The sequence below is a fragment of the Notothenia rossii genome, assembly GCF_949606895.1.
Source record: "Notothenia rossii genome assembly, chromosome: 4".
Lineage (NCBI taxonomy): Eukaryota > Metazoa > Chordata > Actinopteri > Perciformes > Nototheniidae > Notothenia > Notothenia rossii.
Genome location: NC_136902.1, coordinates 7,194,239 through 7,215,359, shown reverse-complemented (window position 1 = coordinate 7,215,359; position 21,121 = coordinate 7,194,239). Strand labels below are relative to the sequence as shown.

At 42.5% G+C, this 21,121-nt stretch overlaps 2 protein-coding genes across 3 annotated transcripts; both read left to right on the top strand.

Annotated features, from left to right (window-relative positions):
• Positions 1-6,873: 6,873 nt before the first annotated feature.
• Positions 6,874-11,082, top strand: LOC307038293 (uncharacterized protein). 2 transcript variants are annotated; one of them, XM_079679679.1, is made up of 5 exons: positions 6,874-8,171; positions 8,835-9,495; positions 10,361-10,471; positions 10,689-10,767; positions 10,846-11,082. In XM_079679679.1, the coding sequence occupies exons 2-5, from the start codon at positions 9,228-9,230 to the stop codon at positions 10,946-10,948; spliced, it is 561 nt and encodes a 186-aa protein (XP_079535805.1). In that variant the 5' UTR covers positions 6,874-8,171; positions 8,835-9,227; the 3' UTR covers positions 10,949-11,082. The 2 variants fall into 2 exon arrangements, with proteins under 2 accessions (XP_079535805.1, XP_079535804.1); XM_079679678.1 differs by having other exon boundaries at positions 10,689-11,082.
• A 4,719-nt stretch (positions 11,083-15,801) lies between these two features.
• On the top strand, positions 15,802-19,947 carry LOC307034639 (C-type mannose receptor 2-like). The gene is made up of 6 exons (XM_079673464.1): positions 15,802-16,987; positions 17,167-17,336; positions 17,712-17,934; positions 18,529-18,861; positions 18,967-19,064; positions 19,528-19,947. Exons 1-6 carry the CDS (start codon positions 16,951-16,953, stop codon positions 19,645-19,647), a joined length of 981 nt encoding a protein of 326 aa, XP_079529590.1. The 5' UTR covers positions 15,802-16,950; the 3' UTR covers positions 19,648-19,947.
• Positions 19,948-21,121: the final 1,174 nt, after the last annotated feature.

The window sequence follows — 21,121 nt, the reverse complement described above, 5'->3', positions numbered from 1 at the left end:
AAACGGAGGGACTTCGGCTCTCTATAGCGGGGCGCAGTACGTGAACTCGCCTCGCAGGTGCACACGCCAAGACGGAGTACATCTGACTCGAGACAAAACTTGCTCAAATCCGAGTCCATGTCGGAGCGTCAATGTACAAGTCGAGTCCGAGTCATTGAGCGCGAGAATGCACCAGTCCGAGTTTGAGTCTGCATTAATCAGTGCGTGAGTCGAGTCCCGAAAATCGGCACTCGAGTTCGACTCGAGTCCGAGTCGACTACTCCATCTCTGCTATTGGCTGACGCCAACAGGCCAGAACAGGGAGACAAAACACTGAGAGCAGCCCAAGGTTTCAGGCCTTTCCTCAGCAAGGTCAAACTGATAAACTGGATCAAAGTTATGTTCCAAGGAAAATATTTCCCCAACACCCCCCACACCAGTGACAATCCAGGGAGCGGACATTGAGATTGTGAAATCCTACAAATACCTGGCTGTTCATCTGAACAATAAACTGGACTGGACTGATAATTCTGCTGCTCTGTACAAGAAGGGACAGAGCAGACTCTTTCTGTTGAGGAGACTGAGGTCTTTCGGGGTGCAGGGGGCACTCCTTCAGACATTTTATGACTCTGTTGGGGCATCAGCCATTCTATGGTGTGGCCTGCTGGGGCTGCAGCATCTCGGCTGCTGACAGGAAGAGACTGAACAGACTGGTAAGGAAGGCCAGCTTTGTGCCCAATGTCTCACAGAGAGATATTCACAGCTCCTTCCTTCCTGCAGCGGTCAGACTGTATAACCCTCATGGTCCCTGGTAGACCCCCACACATATAACAACAAAGACTATAACACCCCTTGTTGTGCAATACCAATTATGTGCAATATATACATATGCCGTACATAGCTGTTAGAACTGTTACAGGATGTGTATTTTGTAAATTGTGTATCTTTAATATTTTGTATGCATGCTTGTTGGTTAACATTAAGCTGTCTTTGGCTCTTTTCTTGCTGTAACAAATGCAAATGTCCCCTCAGTGCGACGAATAAAGTTATTCTGATTTTGATTCTGATACTGATTGTTTGAGTTAAGTTAAGTTGAGTTATTTTTCAATCGCCAATTTTCAATAGTTGCATTGATGACCACACGGGTTGCGGCTGAATTTCAAAAAATTATCCTATCGTCTTTTCCAAACCGCTATTCCTTAACGTCTGAGTTAAACATCATAGGGTTAAGAGAAAATGCAAAGGAGAATACATCAGGACTCAGGAAAAGACAACTGCGGTGCAAAGAGAATCTGACTGCACTTACATTAGGCTGTTAATGATTGGCCAGCGGATGTTATTGATGTGTGTCTGCCAGGAGGGAACAGTAGATTACCATAAGCGCATGTAGATACTTTGCTCCTTGTGGTGATGATTTATAAACATGAAAAACAGTGATCAACATTATTACATACTATATACAACATTTTCTCCTTTCATTTCGAAAAGGGTGGTCGAGTGTATCCTAAACTAAAGGAAGCACTGAAGCTCTTTTCCTATCATCTAGAGCAGGGGTCGGCAACCTTTTTGATTGTGATCATTGTGCCGACGATCGTGAATTGGCAACGGGGGGAGCTTGGCGCTCGTGAACTGTCAACGGGAGGGTGGGGGGAGCCTCGCTGCGGGGAAGCAGTGTGGGTACCTCTTTCACCTGTCAGCGCAACTTAGGCTACATTATGCCGTTTAAATCAATTTAAATAATTGGTTTGAACGGCATAATAATAAGGATGACCGTCCGTTCTGTGATTCTCCATCACACACAGATGGCCAGTCCGCCCCTGTGGAGCATATTATTAAGATGAGAGATGAGCAGATCGCCACTGGGCTTTCAACTAAAGACACAGCCACGCAAAAACTGCGGCATTTGTACAGCTCCTTATGGGTACTGCAATTAGTGAAGTGCTTTCCTCCGTGGTGAAACGATCAGCACTGCACCACAGAGGAAAGCGGCAGAAAGTCGCCTGGAGTTACGGCCTGCTGGAGTTACGGCCTGGAGTTACGGCCTGGAGTTACGGCCTGTCCACACGGCGGCGTGCGTTATCGCTTGCCGGCGGGGGGGGGGCTGAAACTCGACCAACAACCAATCACATGAATCTTCTGCCCCGGACACACAAGCACACGGTTTGAATGGCTAGAGCTTGTACTGGCATACGATTCGATTGGCTGACGCTTCCGCCGAAGCTTCAAAAGTTGAACATTGCTCAACTTTCGTCGACAGAACGTCTGCCTGCTCTCCACAATGATCAATAACAGTGAACGGATGGTGAAAGTAAGGTACAAATAAACAGAATTACACAAAGCCTGGTTAGTGTTGCCTGACTTTATAAAGTGTGTTTATAAGCACTACTGCTTGAAGTCAGGCATGACGAGACTCTTCAGTCGACCCATGTTCAGGGGAGGTGGGTTTAGTTTCCTGCACGCCTCGACGTAAGCGACGCCGCCTCTTAGCTCCGAAGCTCTTGCCTCTAGACCAACAATTTTTTGGAGCTGGAAGTGAACCGGATTCCGGAACTAAGAGGCGGCGCCTCTGCGGTGTGAACAGGAAAAAACGGTACTTTTCAGGCTCCAGCTCCGAGCCGGAGCTGACAACGCGTTGGTGTGAAAGGGGCATGAGAGATATTCACAGCTCCTTCCTTCCTGCAGCGGTCAATCAATCAATCAATCAATGTTTATTTATATAGCCCAATATCACAAATGTTACATTTGTCTCAGTGGACTTCAAAGTTTGTACAGAATATCAGTATGACAATACGACACCCTCTGTCCTTAGACCCTCACATCGTACAAGGAAAAACTTCCAGAGAAAACCCAGTTTAAAGGGAAAAATGGGAGAAACCTCAGGGAGAGCAACAGAGGAGGGATCCCTCTCCCAGGACGGACAGACGTGCAATAGATGCCGTGTGTAAATTGAAAAGATAATACATTTGCAACATAGGTAGTCCAAATGTTTGGAAATGCATGTGTGTATAATAGGAAGATGAATCCATGAGTATATCCATCCAGGACTTATGATCAAGGACCACAGCCACGACTCAAGATCCAGGACTCGCAATCCATGACACAGGACCGCTGGATCATCCATGACTCCGGATCCCGGCGTATATAGACACCAAAAATAAAGAAATTTGGGGAAGCTGGGTTAATCGAAACATGAGAGTACACAGGTATAGACAGAGAGAAGGAAGAAGTAAGATGTCCCCCGACAAACTAAGCCTATATCAGCAAAACTAGGGGCTGAATCTAATCAGCCCTAACTATAAGCTTTATCAAAAAGGAAGGTCTTAAGCGCAGTCTTAAAAACGGATAGGGTGTCTGCCGTCCGAACACAAACTGGAAGCTGATTCCACAAAAGTGGAGCTTGATAAGAAAAGGCTCTGGCTCCCATTGTACTTTTAGAGACTCTAGGAACAACCAACAACCCTGCATTCTTGGAACGCAATGCCCTAGTAGGACAATAGGGTATAATGAGTTCTTTAAGGTAAGATGGCGCCTGCCCATTAAGGGCTTTGTAGGCGAGAAGAAGAATTTTAAATTCTATCCTGTGTTCTATAGGGAGCCAGTGTAAGGCAGCCAGAACAGGAGTAATGTGGTCCCTTTTCCTAACTCTGGTTAGTACACGAGCTGCAGCATTTTGAATCAGCTGAAGCGACTTGACTGACTTCTTGGTACACCCTGATAATAAGGAGTTACAATAATCCAGCCTTGAAGTAACAAATGCATGGATTAGTTTCTCTGCATCGTTTTGAGGCAAGATATGCCTGATTTTTGCAATGTTACATAGATGGAAGTAGGCGGTCCTTGAAATTGATTTTATGTGGGCGTTAAAGGATAAATCCTGATCAAATATAACACCAAGATTCCTTACAGTCTCACTGGAGGCCAAATTAATGCAATCCATAGTTAATATATCTTTAGATAATTTGTCTCGTAGATTCTTCGGGCCAAGTACAATAACTTCAGTTTTGGTCGTGTTTAACATCAAAAAATGTAAGGTCATCCACGTTTTTAAGTCCTTGAGGCAGTCTTGAATTTTATTTAGATGATTAATTTCATCAGGCTTGATTGATAAATATAGTTGAGTATCATCCGCATAACAATGAAAGTTTACAGAATGATTCCTTATAATATTGCCTAACGGAAGCATATATAGGGTGAACAAAATAGGTCCAAGCACTGAGCCCTGTGGCACTCCATGGCTAACTTTGGTTTGCATGGAAGATTCATCGTTGACACGTACAAACTGAGAGCGTTCAGATAGATAGGACCTAAACCAGCCTAATGCAGTTCCCTGTATGCCAACTAAGTGCTCTATTCTTTGCAATAGGATATCATGGTCGATAGTATCAAATGCAGCACTAAGATCGAGCAAGTCAAAAATAGAGACAAGTCCCTTGTCAGAGACTATTAGAATGTCATTTGTGACTTTAACCAGAGCTGTCTCTGTGCTATGTTGTGTTCTAAAGCCAGACTGAAAATCTTCAAATAAATCATAGTTTTTTAAGTAATCACACAGCTGTTTTGCGACTGCTTTCTCAAGAATCTTTGAGAGGAACGGAAGATTAGAAATAGGTCTATAGTTGGCTAAAACCTCTGGATCGAGGTTGTGCTTTTTAAGAAGCGGTTTTATCACTGCTACTTTGAATGATTGTGGAACATAGCCTGATAATAAAGACATATTCATAATATTTAATAAAGAAGTGCTAATTAATGGAAAAACTTCTTTTAACAGCTTAGTTGGAATCGGGTCTAAGATACACGTTGATGGTTTAGAAGAGAGAATCATTGAATTTAATTGTTCAAGGTTTATGGCTAAAAAGCATTCTAGTTTACTATCTAGTGTAATATTAGAACTTACGTTTCCGGGAGCTGTTGATAACACTATACTGGTTAAAGGCAAGAGGTCATTGATTTTGTTTCTAAGAGTAACAATTTTATCGTTAAAAAAGCACATAAAATCATTACTACTGAGTGCTATGGGAATAGAAGGCTCAGTCGAGCTGTGGCTCTCTGTCAGCCTGGCTACAGTGCTGAAAAGAAATCTTGCATTATTCTTATTCTCATCTATTAATGAAGAGGTCAGACTGTATAACCATCATGGTCCCTGGTAGACCCCCACACATATAACAACAAAGACTATAACACCCCTTGTTGTGCAATACCAATTATGTGCAATATATACATATGCCGTACATAGCTGTTGGAACTGTTACAGGATGTGTATTTTGTAAATTGTGTATCTTTAATATTTTGTATGCATGCTTGTTGGTTAACATTAAGCTGTCTTTGGCTCTTTTCTTGCTGTAACAAATGCAAATGTCCCCTCTGTGCGACGAATAAAGTTATTCTGATTTTGATTCTGATACTGATTGTTTGACATAAGTTAAGTTGAGTTATTTTTCAATCGCCTCACGCAATATTTTTTAAATTTCTTGTTTTTATACAATTATTCAACCAAGTCCCATTGAGAATGAATCATCCAATGGAGCCCTGGACAAGACATGGGCAACAGTATTTCCTAACAAACTACATGCAAACATTTGAACATGTAAAACAAACACACTGCTTTTACAATGACACCCACATAAACTTTAAAAACAAACATGCAGTATCAGCTCTATGCAAAGGACGAAAAGGGGAACAGACCAAAGATGGACTGATGAATTCATTGGAAGAGTCAGCAGGAAGTCAATGGAAGCCACAGAACTTTGAATATGTATATGTGATCCTTTCCTTTACCTCCGCTTCCTTATTTTGCCATTCGTGCTTCAGTGTAATGTGGCTCTTGGAGTTGTTTTGGGAAAATACTTAATGAACTAGTTGATGCTCTGCATGTAATGACTACTCCCATTATTGAGAGGATAATAAATATATGGATCCTGATATTGAAGCTCAAGCCAGTGACGAGTGATATTTTTCTAACAAGTTGCATTGATGACCACACGGGTTGCGGTTGAATTTCAAAGAATTATCCTATCGTCTTTTCCAAACCGCTATTCCTTAACTTCTGAGTTAAACATCATAGGGTTAAGAGAAAATGCAAAGGAGAATACATCAGGACTCAGGAAAAGACAACTGCGGTGCAAAGAGAATCTGACTGCACTTACATTAGGCTGTTAATGATTGGCCAGCGGATGTTATTGATGTGTGTCTGCAATGAGGAAGCAGTAGATTACTATAAGCGCATGTAGATAATTTGCGGTGATGATTTATAAACATGAACAACAGTGAACAACATTATTACATAAAAAAATATACAACATTTTCTCCTTTCATTTCGAAAAGGGTGGTCGAGTGTATCCTAAACTAAAGGAAGCACTGAAGCTCTTTTCCTATCATCTAGAGCAGGGGTCGGCAACCTTTTTGATTGTGATCATTGTGCCGACGATCGTGAATTGGCAACGGGGGGAGCTTGGCGCTCGTGAACTGTCAACGGGAGGGTGGGGGGAGCCACGCTGCGGGGAAGCAGTGTGGGTACCTCTTTCACCTGTCAGCGCAACTTAGGCTACATTATGCCGTTTAAATCAATTTAAATAATTGGTTTGAACGGCATAATAATAAGGATGACCGTCCGTTCTGTGATTCTCCATCACACACAGATGGCCAGTCCGCCCCTGTGTAGCATATTATTTAGATGAGAGATGAGCAGATCGCCACTGGGCTTTCAACTAAATACACAGCCACGCAAAAACTGCGGCATTTGTACAGCTCCTTATGGGTACTGCAATTACTGAAGTGCTTTCCTCCGTGGTGAAACGATCAGCACTGCACCACAGAGGAAAGCGGCAGAAAGTCGCCTGGAGTTACGGCCTGGAGTTACGGCCTGCTGGAGTTACGGCCTGCTGGAGTTACGGCCTGTCCACACGGCGGCGTGCGTTATCGCTTGCCGGCGGGGGGGGCTGAAACTCGACCAACAACCAATCACATGAATCTCCCGCCCCGGACACACAAGCACGCGGTTTGAATGGCTAGAGCTTGTACTGGCATACGATTCGATTGGCTGACGCTTCCGCCGAAGCTTCAAAAGTTGAACATTGCTCAACTTTCGTCGACAGCAACGCGAGCAAATCTACGCTTCACTCCCACAATACACTTCGGCGAAACGTGACGTCACCCCATTCAAAGTGAAAGGGCAGAAGCGTTGAAGCTTCAACGCACGCCGCCGTGTGGACGGGCCGTTAAAGAGAGCGGGGCTGCGTTGCATGCATGGCTTCCTTCTGCAGTTAACGGGGAGACGCGCTCTGCCGGCTGTCTCGTTCAGGATCCGAAAATACAATTTTAATATTTTGCACACTTATTCCACTTATTCCTAGTGTGCCACTGGTTACGGTGCCGCCTGCCAATGGTGGCACGTGTGCCAGGGGTTGCCGACCCCTGATCTAGAGAATCTGAGTAGCTCTTATCACGCCTGACACTGAGGAACTTTTGAGTCATTTCACTCCGTTAGGAACCTTCCCGACCCAAGACCCAAGGAAGTGCGCCGGCCGTTGAAGGACATTTTCGTGGTGGCTGCATTGAAATACAGTTGTCATTTGGTTTTCCTGCTGTGTATCACCCATAGCCCATATTTCTCTATTGGTCTTTTCTTGTAAATGCATGTGCAAATGTAAGTAAATAAGCCTGATATAATAAACCGATATCCACTTTGCATTAGGTCGAAGAGTGCAGCTAACCAATGCATAATGTTAGTTAATGTTTAACCTAATGTATAATGTAAAAAGCTGCACATCTACAGTCTCAGTCCAAAAGAGAAGAGCAGGGAAGAGACAAGGATGGAATAAGTTTGTCTGATCATCATCGCTCTTTCAGGCAAGAGTTTTATATATTTTCATTTAAAATACTGCATCTTATCTATTAGCAAATGTTAGTACTTTGTATTGTGGTTTCCCTCTGACAATTACTTAAGTTGTTTAATTTACAGTTTAACTTTAATGTAATTTGGAGAAGTTGGTTCAGTAATTGATATTGAATCTAATCAAAGTGTGTGTGTCTCTGCAGGGCTGAGCGCTGTCTCCTCACATGCTGAACGTCAGTACCATTTTGTTTATGAAGCAAATACCATGTCTGAAGCCCAGAGATACTGCAGAGAGAAACACAATTATAACAATTTCTTGCTTTCAGTCAGCCTGGATAGGGCTGCACGATGACCGGGACAGGTAAGAATATAAACTTTAAATTAATATTAAACACATTTAAAACACATTTAAGGCTTCTGAAATACAATGCATTGATCTTTATCTAACTAGCAGTTCCCAACCTTTTTTCTTGTGACTCCTTGTCATGATTCAGATGTCTATGATTTTCACTAAAGTTCTCACATGGTTTCATTTAAAAGATAACGTAAAAGGAAATTATGTGTACACAATGTTTTGCAAACTTGTTTCAGAATTGTAGGTACGTTTTACATCTTATAGATCTGTGCTAAACAGAATAAGAACAATATAGAATCAATATCATTTGAATGAAGCTTTAACCTGTAACAGAGTATACTCACATTGTTGTACTCGTGCTTTTACTCAAGTATCTGAATACTTCTTCCACTGATACTTCTAAAGTTTCTTGCCAACATTCATGTGTTGAAAAACACCAGAACTACAAATGACAAAGTACACATGGGTGGGATTTAAATGTAATGTTTTATATTATAAAGACATCAATACCACCAGAGATGTGGCATTGATGTCAGGCTGTATGTTGTGGTGCCTCTACTCAGCTTCTCTGGGGTCCATTTTCAGGGCCGAATGCTACATTTTGTCACAAGTTAGACACTTCTATTATTGTTTGTTAGGTGGCTCATCTAAACTCTCCTGTCATTTCAGATCCCGCCTTCCTCCAGGCCCTTGTAATCAGCTCACTTCCCTCACCTGGTCTCCCCAGCCCTTCTCCTCACCTGTTACTCATTCCCTCATCACGCCACAGTATTTATACCACCTCACTATCACTTGTCCTTTGCCAGATTGTCTTGTCGTTTCCGCCAAGCTCTCCAGTGAGTGTTGTTCTCTAGCCTAGATTTTTGTCCTGCCCGGTTTTTGATCCCTGCCTGCCTGTTTACGGATCGCGAGTTCTGGTTGCCTGTCTGACGGATTTCCTGGTTCTGACCCTGCCTGTCCCTGACCTGAATAAACTGAACATTGCTATACACTGGTTGTATCTGAGTCGTGTTATTGGGTTGTGATCTGTACCTGTGATCATGACAGTACAATCTGGCCAACATGAACCCAGCCGACTCAGCGACAGAACTGCTGACGCAAGATATCATGTTACAACGCCACGAGCAGCAGCTTACCTTCATGGCTGAAGCTATGCAGGAGATGGCCGCTCGTCACGAACGGACCTTTGTGAATCTCCGTGATCATCTTCAGAACCTTCCTGCTACGGTCCAAAGTCCGGAACTAACTCCAGCTTCCGCTGTTCGAATCCAGAATCCTCCGGCATCGGATTCACATCTGCCTCCTCCGGAACGCTGCTCTGGAGCCCCAGGTTCGTGCAGACCATTCCTGGTCCAATGTTCCCTCGCCTTCGAGCTTCAGCCTTCCGCCTTCCCAACAGAAAGATCCCGGGTGGTGTATATTGTCTCTCTTCTCACGGGCAAAGCTAAAGACTGGGGTACCGCCGAATGGGAGAGACAATCCTCTGCCTGCTCGTCTGTAAGCCTATTCTCCGATGAACTGCGTAAAGTCTTTGATCACTCTACACCCGGAAGAGAGGTCGCTCGGGGACTATTTAACCTAGCGCAAGGAGGGAGATCTGTGTCCGATTACTCCATCGAGTTTCGTACCATAGCCGACATGGCCGTATCTACCATTGAGGTCACCGAGGTCCGGACCTCGGTAATATTTTCCGAGCTGTTTTGTAACAAAACTTGTGAAATAACTGCAACTGGGGTTCTTTGTAGTACTTCCATTTACTGACCATGGGGGCGTTGCATAACTACGCGGCCTCGATTAAAGCAAACAGAAGAAGACAACATGTATAACGCAGCGCTGTATCAACGGTATCAACAAACCACCGCAGCTCGGGCTTGTATCGTTGCAGCGGAGGAGTGATGAGGTATCTAGAGATGTGAGTCCAGCGGCCTGCTTGCGTTTCTGTACCTCACAGGACATCATAGGACCAGCAGTCAGTGGACGTCCGACAACATGCACACTAACTTATATTGCAACTATAGGCTAAACTTTGGTTTAAATTGCGTGAATAAACTAGCTAGAGAGCTAAAGTTAATTACATCCATCCAATGTCAGAAGGATTACCTTTTAACAAACGTTGTAATGCTTTTCTTTCATTTCAATTTGAGTAAAACATCGAAGATGTAATATTGTATTGTTTTCTTTTTACACTGAATCAGATATAATGAAAAGACTACGTCAGTCGAAGCTCAGCTTTGCTAAGGAAGAGACAGGACAGGCAGAGAGAAAGAGAGAGAGAGAAAGTGATGGAAGTCAGGGAGGAACTGCAGGTACAGTCAAACAGAAGAATGTAGGCTTAATAACCCCATCTATCTATCTATCTATCTATCTATCTATCTATCTATCTATCTATAACAATAGTCTTAATTTATAGACAATAGGCATAATTTTAAAACAACATATACCTATTGCAGTTATGATGTCATACTAACATACAATTGTATAAAACACAATTTGCTTACATCTTTGTTCTCTCTTTTTTCTCAGGATTTAACACTCCTAGTGGACATTATGAGTATTTAGTCATGCCTTTTGGACTCACCAATGCACCTGCAGTCTTCCAGGGGTTGGTGAATGATGTTCTGCGGGATCTACTCAATATCTGTGTTTTTGTATACCTGGATGACATTTTGATTTTTTCCAGGTCAAAACAGGAGCATGTGGTCCATGTTCGCCTAGTCCTCCAGAGGCTCTTGGAGAACCACCCCTTTGTCAAGGCCGAGAAGTGTGTGTTCCACACCACATAAGTCCCTTTCCTGGGATGTGTGGTCTCCACCGGAAACATCAAGATGGATCCTGACAAGACCAAGGCGGTGACTGACTGGCCACGCCCTTCAACACGCAAGGAGCTCCAATGCTTTCTGGGTTTTGCCAACTTCTACCGGAGGTTCATTCAAAACTACAGTTTGGTGGCAGCCCCTCTCTTTCAGCTCTCACCTCTCAGAACATTCCCTTCCAGTGGTCCTCTGTGGCCGAAGGGGCTTTTGGTAAGTTAAAGTCACGCTTCACCTCTGCTCCTATTTTGAATTTTCCAGATTCTACTCGGCAGTTTACTGTAGAGGTAGATGCGTCGGACACTGGAGTTGGGGCAGTTCTTTCTCAACGGTCGGCCGAGGATCAGAAGATGCACCCGTGTGCCTTCTTCTCTCGGAAGCTGTCCCCAGCAGAAAGAAATTATGACATTGGAAATCGAGAACTGTTGGCAGTGAAACTTGCCCTGGAAGAATGGAGACACTGGTTGGAGGGAGCAGAGCAGCCTTGTGTGGTCTGGACTGACCACAAACATTTGGAGTACATCCGTTCAGCTAAGCGGCTGAACTCTCGTCAAGCCAGGTGGGCTCTGTTTTTCACGCGCTTTGATTTTTCTCTTTCATACAGACCTAGTTCTAAGAACATCAAACCTGACGCCCTGTCTCGACCTGGTTCTAAGGACATCAAACCTGACGCCCTGAGAGCTCTCCATCTCTTACTGAGAATATCATCGCTTCTACATGTGTCATTGGTCTGGTGACCTGGGAGGTGGAGGATAAGGTCAAGCGCTCTCATGCTGAACACCCAGCCCCAAGTGCCTGTCCTGTTAACTGTCTGTTTGTTCCTGCCACTCTCCGTACCCAGGTTCTCCAGTGGGGTCATACTTCTCGCCTGGCTTGTCACTCAGGAGTGAGACGGTCCCTAGCCCTGATTCGACAGGGATTTTGGTGATCTTCCATGGAGAAGGATACCAAGGAATTCATTGCTGCTTGCCTAGTCTGCTCCCAAAATAAGACCTCACGCCAAGCTCCCTCCGGTCTTCTTCATCCCTTGCCTATCCCTCATCGTCCCTGGTCCCACATCTCCTTGGATTTTGTCACTGGACTACCACCCTCAGACGGTAACACAGTCATACTCACAGTCATAGACCAGTTTTCCAAGTCTTCCCTGCTTATTCCATTAACCAAATTACCTACTGCCAAGGAAACGTCTGAAATCATGCTACAACATGTGTTCAGGCTGCATGGTCTCCCCAGTGACGTTGTGTCTGATCGGGGACCACAATTTACTTCTCGTTTTTGGCCCGAGTTTTGCAGGCTGCTGGGAGCCAGTCTCAGTCTCTCGTCCGGATTGCATCCCCAGTCCAATGGTCAAGCAGAGCGAATGAACCAGGAGATGGAGACTGCCTTACGCTGTCTAGCCTCCTCCACTCCCTCCTCCTGGTCGAGGCAGATTCTATGGGTTGAGTCTGCCCACAACACCCTTCCTAGTTCTGATACTGGTCTTTCTCCATTCCATACTCCTGCGGATACCAGCCACCCCTTTTCCCTGCACAGGAACGTGAGGCCAGCGTCCCATCTGCACAGACGTTTGTAAGCCGATGTCGACGCATGTGGTTAAAGGCCCGCTCCGCGCTCCTGTGCTCTTCCGACCGTTATCAACGGACCGCCAATCGCCGTCGCAAGCCAGCTCCACAGTACTCCCCAGGGCAACGTGTCTGGCTCTCCACACGGGATCTCCCTCTCAGAGTTGAGTCAAAGAAGTTGTCCCCCCGTTTTGTAGGCCCATTTCCCATATGAGTCATCAATCCTGCAGCTGTCCGCCTGCGTCTGCCCCCTTCTATGAAGATTCATCCTACCCTGGGTACACTGGGAGGGTTATGGTCCTGAAGAGCGTTCATGGGTGCCCGCTTGCAGTATCTTTGACCCATCTCTCATTACTGACTTTCACCAGGCTCATCCCGATCAACCACGTGGGATGTCAGGAGCCGTCCATAGAGGGGGGGGGGGGGGGGGGGGGGGGGGGTTCTGTCACAAGTTAGACACTTCTATTATTGTTTGTTTGGTGGCCCTTGTAATCAGCTCACTTCCCTCACCTGGTCTCCCCAGCCCTTCCCCTCACCTGTTACTCATTCCCTCATCACTCCACAGTATTTATACCACCTCACTATCACTTGTCCTTTGCCAGATTGTCTTGTCGTTTCCGCCAAGCTCTCCAGTGAGTGTTGTTCTCTAGCCTAGATTTTTGTCCTGCCCGGTTTTTGATCCCTGCCTGCCTGTTTAAGGATCTCGAGTTCCTGCCTGCTCCCTGTCTGGTTCTGGTTGCCTGTCTGATGGATTTCCTGATTTTGACCCTGCCTGTCCCTGACCTGAATAAACTGAACATTGCTATACACTGGTTGTATCTGAGTCGTGCTATTGGGTTCTGATCTGTACCTGTGATCGTGACACATTTGTCCGCATTGACAGGTACATGACATGGACTGAGGCCCAGAGCTACTGCAGAGGACACCACACAGACCTGGCCAGTGTGAGAAACCCAGCGGAGAACCAGCAGTTATTTCACCTGTTACCTGGAGGGGGTTTGTATTGGATCGGCCTTTACAGAGACTCCTGGAAGTGGTCCGATGGAAGTAACTCCTCCTTCAAGTACTGGGCAGCAAATAAACCTGACCTCAGTGCTTTAAAGGTGTGTGTGGCTGCAGCTTTCCACAACTCTGGAAAATGGGAGGACTTGGACTGTGGAGTGAAGAAACCATTCATTTGCTACAGCGAGTAAAGCAAGTGAAGATATTGAGTCTGTTGAAAAAGAAGACACCATAAACGTTGTGACTGATGAAGTTTGTTTGTGTCTTTAGTAGGGATGCACCGAATATTCGGCCACTGAAAATTATCGGCCGAAAATGGTTATAAAGGCCATTTCGGCTTTCGGCCGAAATGGTTTTAGCACCGAAAAAATATCACCGAATGTCAGAGCACAGGGTTACGTTGATCATACTCCGCATATTTGTCCGGGTGTTTTGATTTCAAGTGGTGGAGTAATCCTGAAGTGGTGAAAGTCTTTGCAGTTACACCCCCTCGAGAAATGTCAGCTGAACACGTTTTACAAATCGTAATCCACGCCTCTTTCTCTGATATTTTCAAATATCTCCAAGCGGCAGACATGTTGGCTGTGAGCCAGCCGCGAGCATGGTCGCGCGCCGTGCTTGTCGCCGCGTTTTGATTACGTCATCACAACAACACGTTACCAAACTTATAGGTGCATTTGTTGTTGTTGAAGGCCTGGCTGTTACAGTCTTTATTTACACTATTTTGTTGTAGGCCTACTGGCCTCGATGTTTATGCAGTTTTAAAGCACCTTGGCTTTGTTCTGAATGAACTTTGTTGTAGTTATCCTACAGAGAAAAGAAAATGCACTTGACTTGGAATTAATGTACTGTATGCATTCAAAAGTGCTGAATAAATGTTTTATGGACCCATAATAGTGATTATTATTTAAGTTAAGTTTTGCCATAATCATGTCTTTTTCCATAATCAGCTAGCTGAACAACATTGGTAAAAAATGTATACAATATATATATATATTAATAATTTTCGGCCTTTCGGCATTCGGCCAACTGTTTCCTATTTTCGGTATCGGCGAAGAATTTCCCATTCGGTGCACCCCTAGTTTCTAGATGTTGTGCCTGTTTCATTGCAAGTGATAATAAAGGTGAGGGTGGAGAAACCAAACGGTGTGGATCTGAACGACCAAGCTTTTCTGGATGCGATGTTGGTGGAGGTAAATCATGTTTTCTACTTTTATGCAAAAACATCTCCAGAAAGGAAATTCACATGACATGAGAACAAGAGACGAAAGAGGAAGGAAACAAATAAATATCTATTAAAGAATAATGAATTCAACAAAAGAAAATATAGTAAATTAATTTCAATACGAATGAAATGGACCAAGAGGAACATGAATGAAATTCTATATCCATTATACATTCAATACTTTGGCCACAAATAACAGGACCCAAGCATTTAGTAAGAAGACGTGTAAATATGTGCAGAAGTAAATAGCAGAAACTTAGCCACATGCCACCAAATGCATTAGGAACATGTACAAATACTATTCCATAACCTGAGGTAAGCCTTTACACTGGAAGAAATAAGGGGAACAGCTACCATTTCAGATGAGTGAACTAAAGATACATCATCTGTTTTTATTGGAACCATAATGATCATGAGTTTTTGTGTCTCAGGCGAAAAAGAACCTGAGGGCCCAGGGATTGGACGACAACGTCCAACTGGCCTGGAGGAAGCAGCCGGGTGGACAAGTCTTCCAGAAGGAGGAGAAGAAGAAGAAGAGGGATGAGCTCTAAAGCTGAATTGCTGTGTGTGATTTTTATCAGAGAAAAGTGTATTTCTTTCCTCAAAGTCCTCGTGTTACAGAATACAGCTGCAACAATGATCTGAATAATCAATTAGTTACGATCATTTTTGATAGAAGATAGAGAATGTGATGCTTTTCCTTGTTATATATGTTTATGAATTTAATATGTTTAGGGTTTTTAATATTGAATGTGTTTGCTTGGCCGGTGGGAGATAATAATAAAATGTTTGGCTTTAGTTGAATTTTGGTTAAGATTAAATTACCAATAAAAAAATGACCTTTAATGAAATTTCATACAAAAATATGTTTCTTTATTTGCATCCTAATTATTGTTTTTTTGTCTCACAATGTCTTCAAATAAGTTATGTTGAAAACAGTAACAGGCCGTGCATTTCACACCTAGGCCTTCAGTAGCGTCTACCTGAATGAATCCACCTCCTAATAGCATTATTACGACGTCACGGCTATAGAAACCATTAATATGATACATTAACGCAGTATAACAGGGCGCTGCGTCACAGACAGGTTTCTAATGTAGAGAATGAATGCCATTACTAAAGCAAGAACACCGAACAACACAATTCAACAAGCCTCCTTTCACTGCTGCGCCGCACATCATCTCTAGCAGAAGCAACAATATTTACTTCATAAAATGACAAGAAAAGATCAACAATGTTAAATAAAAGTCATTATAGCCAGTACTCACCAATACGTTTGATTATTTGTACCCAAAAACCATCCTCCTTTCTTTCTGTCTGAAGAGTTCAGTTACTGTGTTGTTCAGATTACCTGAGTGTTTCAGTTCCAATAATAAGTCCTGTTCTAACGCCATGGAGGCTGATCCTGGAAGTCGAGTCAGTTCAGTCTATTTCTGTCAAAACACATTGTGGAATATAGGAATGAACAGAGTCCTGCTTCTGACACTGCTCAGTTCTCTTTATACATGAACCTTCCTGAGAACAATTCAACCTCAGCCACATCCATCATGGTGCACTTTGTAATGGAGGGCATGTCCTCTTGTTGGGGGAAATGTATAAGATGAGTGGTGAGAGATGTTTGGCCGGAATATATGCAAGATCCTGGATGACAAGACGCTTTTCTTTTTTAAATATAGGTAATGCCTTTTAGACTATAAATTGATTCTTGAAGTTTTGAGGTTTTTAAATATAAAGCAGCTCTAAACATTCTGAATGTGTCTCAGTTCATTTTGGTTTGCAGTAAGCACCATCAGAGGGTGAACATGGACTTAAGCCTTTGCCGTGAAAGTAAAATCCTTTTGAGCAGCTAAAACAAAGCGTTTGAAACAGGTATCCAGACACAAAGAAAAATAAATGTTATGTAACATTAAAGCATGTCCAAATGTTTTACTGGAATACCCAAAGTATGAAGCTGGAAGTGAGTGTAATAATTCTTACACCGGTTTTGTGATCTTTTAAATGTATTAGCTTGTAAGCTGTAAAAGTTACATTTGCACATGTAAATGCATGTGCAAATGTAACTAAATAAGCCTGATGTAAAAAAGCTGTCCGTTCCATATCCACTTTGCATTTTACCTAATCTATAATGTCAACAGCTGCACATCTCCGGTCTCATTCCAAAAGAGAGGAACAGGGAAGAGGCAAGGATGGAAAAAGCTCTTCTGATCATCATCGCTCTTTCAGGTAATTATTATTTTTATTTAAAATATGTTATCCCATTAGCCATTTTTAGAACTTTCTATTTTGGTTTCCCACTGACAATTACTTAAGTTATTTAATTTACAGTTTAACTTTAATGTAATTTGGAGAACTTGGTTCAGTAATTGATACTGAATCTAATCAAAGTGTCTGTGTCTCTGCAGGGCTGAGCGCTGTCTCCTCACATGCTGAACGTCAGTACCATTTTGTTTCTGAAGCAAAGACCATGCCTGAAGCCCAGAGATACTGCAGAGAGAAACACACAGACCTGGCCACTGTAGACAGCATGGAGGTTGTGGAGCTCCTGAACAACATGGCAGGCCAATACAACCAAGTGAGGTCACTTTTCTCTGTCTTTCGATTCAAATGAATTACATTTCTTTTAGAGTCAAATTTAAAAAGGAGAGATTATTACAGAAAGCTAAACCTGTTTTAAAGTCCTATGGGAACCTGAGTATTAAAACAGAGTTGAAAATGTTTGAAGCCAAAGCTATAGCATCAAACCCTGTAATAAAGTGGAAGAGGTTCAGAGTAACAAGGCTGTAAATGAATGTTGACTTGAGGGGATTCCCTTTAGATCACCACGTACCAAGGCTGGTCTCATGAAGGCAAAACAAACCTTCTCTTTATTAAACATACACATTTTCTCAAGCAGCAGCTTTAAAAGCTTCAACAGGATGTAATCATTATAACAATGTCTTGCTTTCAGTCAGCCTGGATAGGGCTGCACGATGACCGGGACGCCTGGAAGTGGTCGATGTCAGACCCAAGCTTCTACGGACCGGGGGAGACGGAGTTCAGACCATGGAGGTCTGGAGAACCAGACAACGGGCAAAATGAGGAATGCTCATATTTTCATTTTGGTGGAACAGGAGCATGGGGTGATTATTTTTGTAATACCCCCCTCAGGGTGATCTGCTTTGATGTCACAGGTAAGAATATAAACTTAGAATTAATATAACACATTTCAAATCATATCTTAAGCTTCTGAAATACAATTAATTGGTCTTTATCTAACTAGCGGTTCACAACCTTTTTTTCTTTGTGACTTTTTTTTCTTTTGTTAGCAGTTCCACTAAAGACATTTCCCTTTTCACTAAAATTCTCACATGGTTTCATTTAAAAGATAACGTAAAAGGAAATGATTTATACACAATTCTTTGCAAACTTGTTTCAGAATTGTAGGTACGTTTTACATCTTATACATCTGTGCTAAACAGAATAAGAACAATATAGAATCAATATCATTTGAATGAAGCTTTAACCTGTAACACAGTATATTCACATCGTTGTACTCCTGCTTTTACTCAAAGATCTGAATACTTCTTCCACTGATACTACTAAAGTTTCTTGCCAACATTCATGTGTTGAAAAACCCCAGAACTACAAATGACAAAGTACACATGTGTGGGATTTAAATGTAATATGTTATATTATAAAGGCATCAATACCACCAGAGATGTGGCATTGATGTCAGGCTGTATGTCGTGGTGCCTCTACTCAGCTTCTCTGGGGTCTATTTTCAGGGCCGAATGCTACATTTGTCCTCATTGAGAGCAGAATGACATGGATTGAGGCCCAGAGCTACTGCAGAGAAAACCACACAGACCTGGCCAGTGTGAGAAACCCGGCAGAGAACCAGCAGATTGTTGAGCTGTGGTCGGGACATTATAGTGCCTGGATCGGCCTCTACAGAGACTCCTGGAAGTGGTCCGATGGAAGCAACTCCTCCTTCAAGTACTGGAAGGTAAATGAACCTAACTACGTAGGTCTCAAAGTTTGTGTGGCTGCAGCTTTCGACAACTCTGGAAAATGGGAGGACTTGGACTGTGGACTGGAGAAACATTTCATTTGCTACAGTGAGTAAAATTCACAGCTGCGTCAAAGCAAGTGATGATATTGAGTCTGTTGAAAAAGAAGACACCATAAACGTTGTGACTGATGAAGTTTGTTTGTGTTTCTAGCTGTGCCTGTTTCAATGCAAGTGATCAAGGTGAGGGTGGAGAAACCAAACGGTGTGGATCTGAACTACCCCGCTTTTCTGGATGCGATGTTGGTGGAGGTAAATCATGTTTTCTACTTTTATGCAAAATCATCTCCAGAAAGGAAATTCACATGACATGAGAACAAGAGACGAAAGAGGTAGGAAACAAATAAATAACTATTAAAGAATAATGAATTCAACGAAAGAAAATGCAGTAAATTAATTTCAATACGAATGAAATGGACCAAGAGGAACATGAATGAAATTCTATATCCATTATACATTCAATACTTTGGCCACAAATAACAGGACCCAAGCATTTAGGAAGAAGACGTGTAAATATGTGCAGAAGTAAATAGCAGAAACTTAGCCACATGCCACCAAATGCATTAGGAACATGTACAAATACTATTCCATAACCTGAGGTAAGCCTTTACACTGGAAGAAATAAGGGGAACAGCTACCATTTCAGATGAGTGAACTAAAGATACATCATCTGTTTTTATTGGAACGATAATGATCATGAGTTTTTGTGTCTCAGGTGAAAAATAACCTAAGGGCCCAGGGATTGGACGACAACGTCCAACTGGCCTGGAGGAAGCAGCCGGATGGACAAGTCTTCCAGAAGGAGGAGGAGGAGAAGAAGACGGATGAGCTCTAAAGCTGAATTGCTGTGTGTGATTTTTATCAGAGAAAAGTGTATTTCTTTCCTCAAAGTCCTCGTGTTACAGAATTCAGCTGCAACAATGATCTGAATAATCAATTAGTTACGATCATTTTGATAGAAGATAGAGAATGTGATGCTTTTCCTTGTTATATATGTTTATGAATTTAATATGTTTAGGGTTTTTATTATTGAATGTGTTTGCTTGGCCGGTGGGAGATAATAATAAAATGTTTGGCTTTAGTTGAATTTTGATTAAGATTAAATTACCAATAAAAAAAATGACCTTTAATGAAATTTCAGACAAAAATGTTTTTCTTTATTTGCATCCTAATTATTGTTTTTTTGTCTCACAATATCTTCAAATGAGTTATGTTGAAAACAGTAACAGGCCGTGCATTTCACACCTAGGCCTTCAGTAGCGTCTACCTGAATGAATCCACCTCCTATTAGCATTATTATGACGTCACGGCTATAGAAACCATTAATATGATACATTAACGCAGTATAACAGGGCGCTGCGTCACAGACAGGTTTCTAATGTAGAGAATGAATGCCATTACTAAAGCAAGAACACCGAACAACACAATTCAACAAGCCTCCTTTCACTGCTGCGCCGCACATCATCTCTAGCAGAAGCAACAATATTTACTTCATAAAATGACAAGAAAAGATCAACAATGTTAAATAAAAGTCATTATAGCCAGTACTCACCAATACGTTTGATTATTTGTACCCAAAAACCATCCTCCTTTCTTTCTGTCTGAAGAGTTCAGTTACTGTGTTGTTCAGATTACCTGAGTCTTTCAGTTCCAATAAAAAGTCCTGTTCTAACTCCATGGAGGCCGTGACAATAAAATCCCTTTGAGCAGCTAAAACAAAGTGTTTGAAACAGGTATCCAGACACAAAGAAAAATAAAGTTTGTTTAACATTAAAGCATGTACAAATGCTTTACTAGAATACCCAAAGTATAAAGCTGGAAGTTTGTGGTATTTTGTAGGTATGCAAGTAGGTAGAAAGTATGAGCCGTAGGCACGTGTGCTATCCTTTCCTCCTTTATTCTTCTTTATCCAACTTCCACCTTCAGGCATCCTATATCAACTCTCTGTCCTACAGCGCCCTCTGGCTACAGTAACAGGACACAACATTTCCCCCTTTCTTTATAACCTCCTAGTGTGTGTAACTCAGTCAAATGAAATATTATAGTTAACACAGCATCCTGTAACTCAAGACAATGAAATCAACATATTAAACCATAAAGTATTACTGGTTCTTAGTGCAAGACTTGAATGCAAACTCTTATAACATAGTATCTAAGTAAAATTACCTTATGAATGAAAACACCAATTTAAACATTCACTTTTGGTAATCAAATTTAATTTCAATTATTAGTATTAAGTGTGTTTGTGAGTGTGTGTGTGTGTGTGTGTGTGTGTGTGTGTGTGTGTGTGTGTGTGTGTGTGTGTGTGT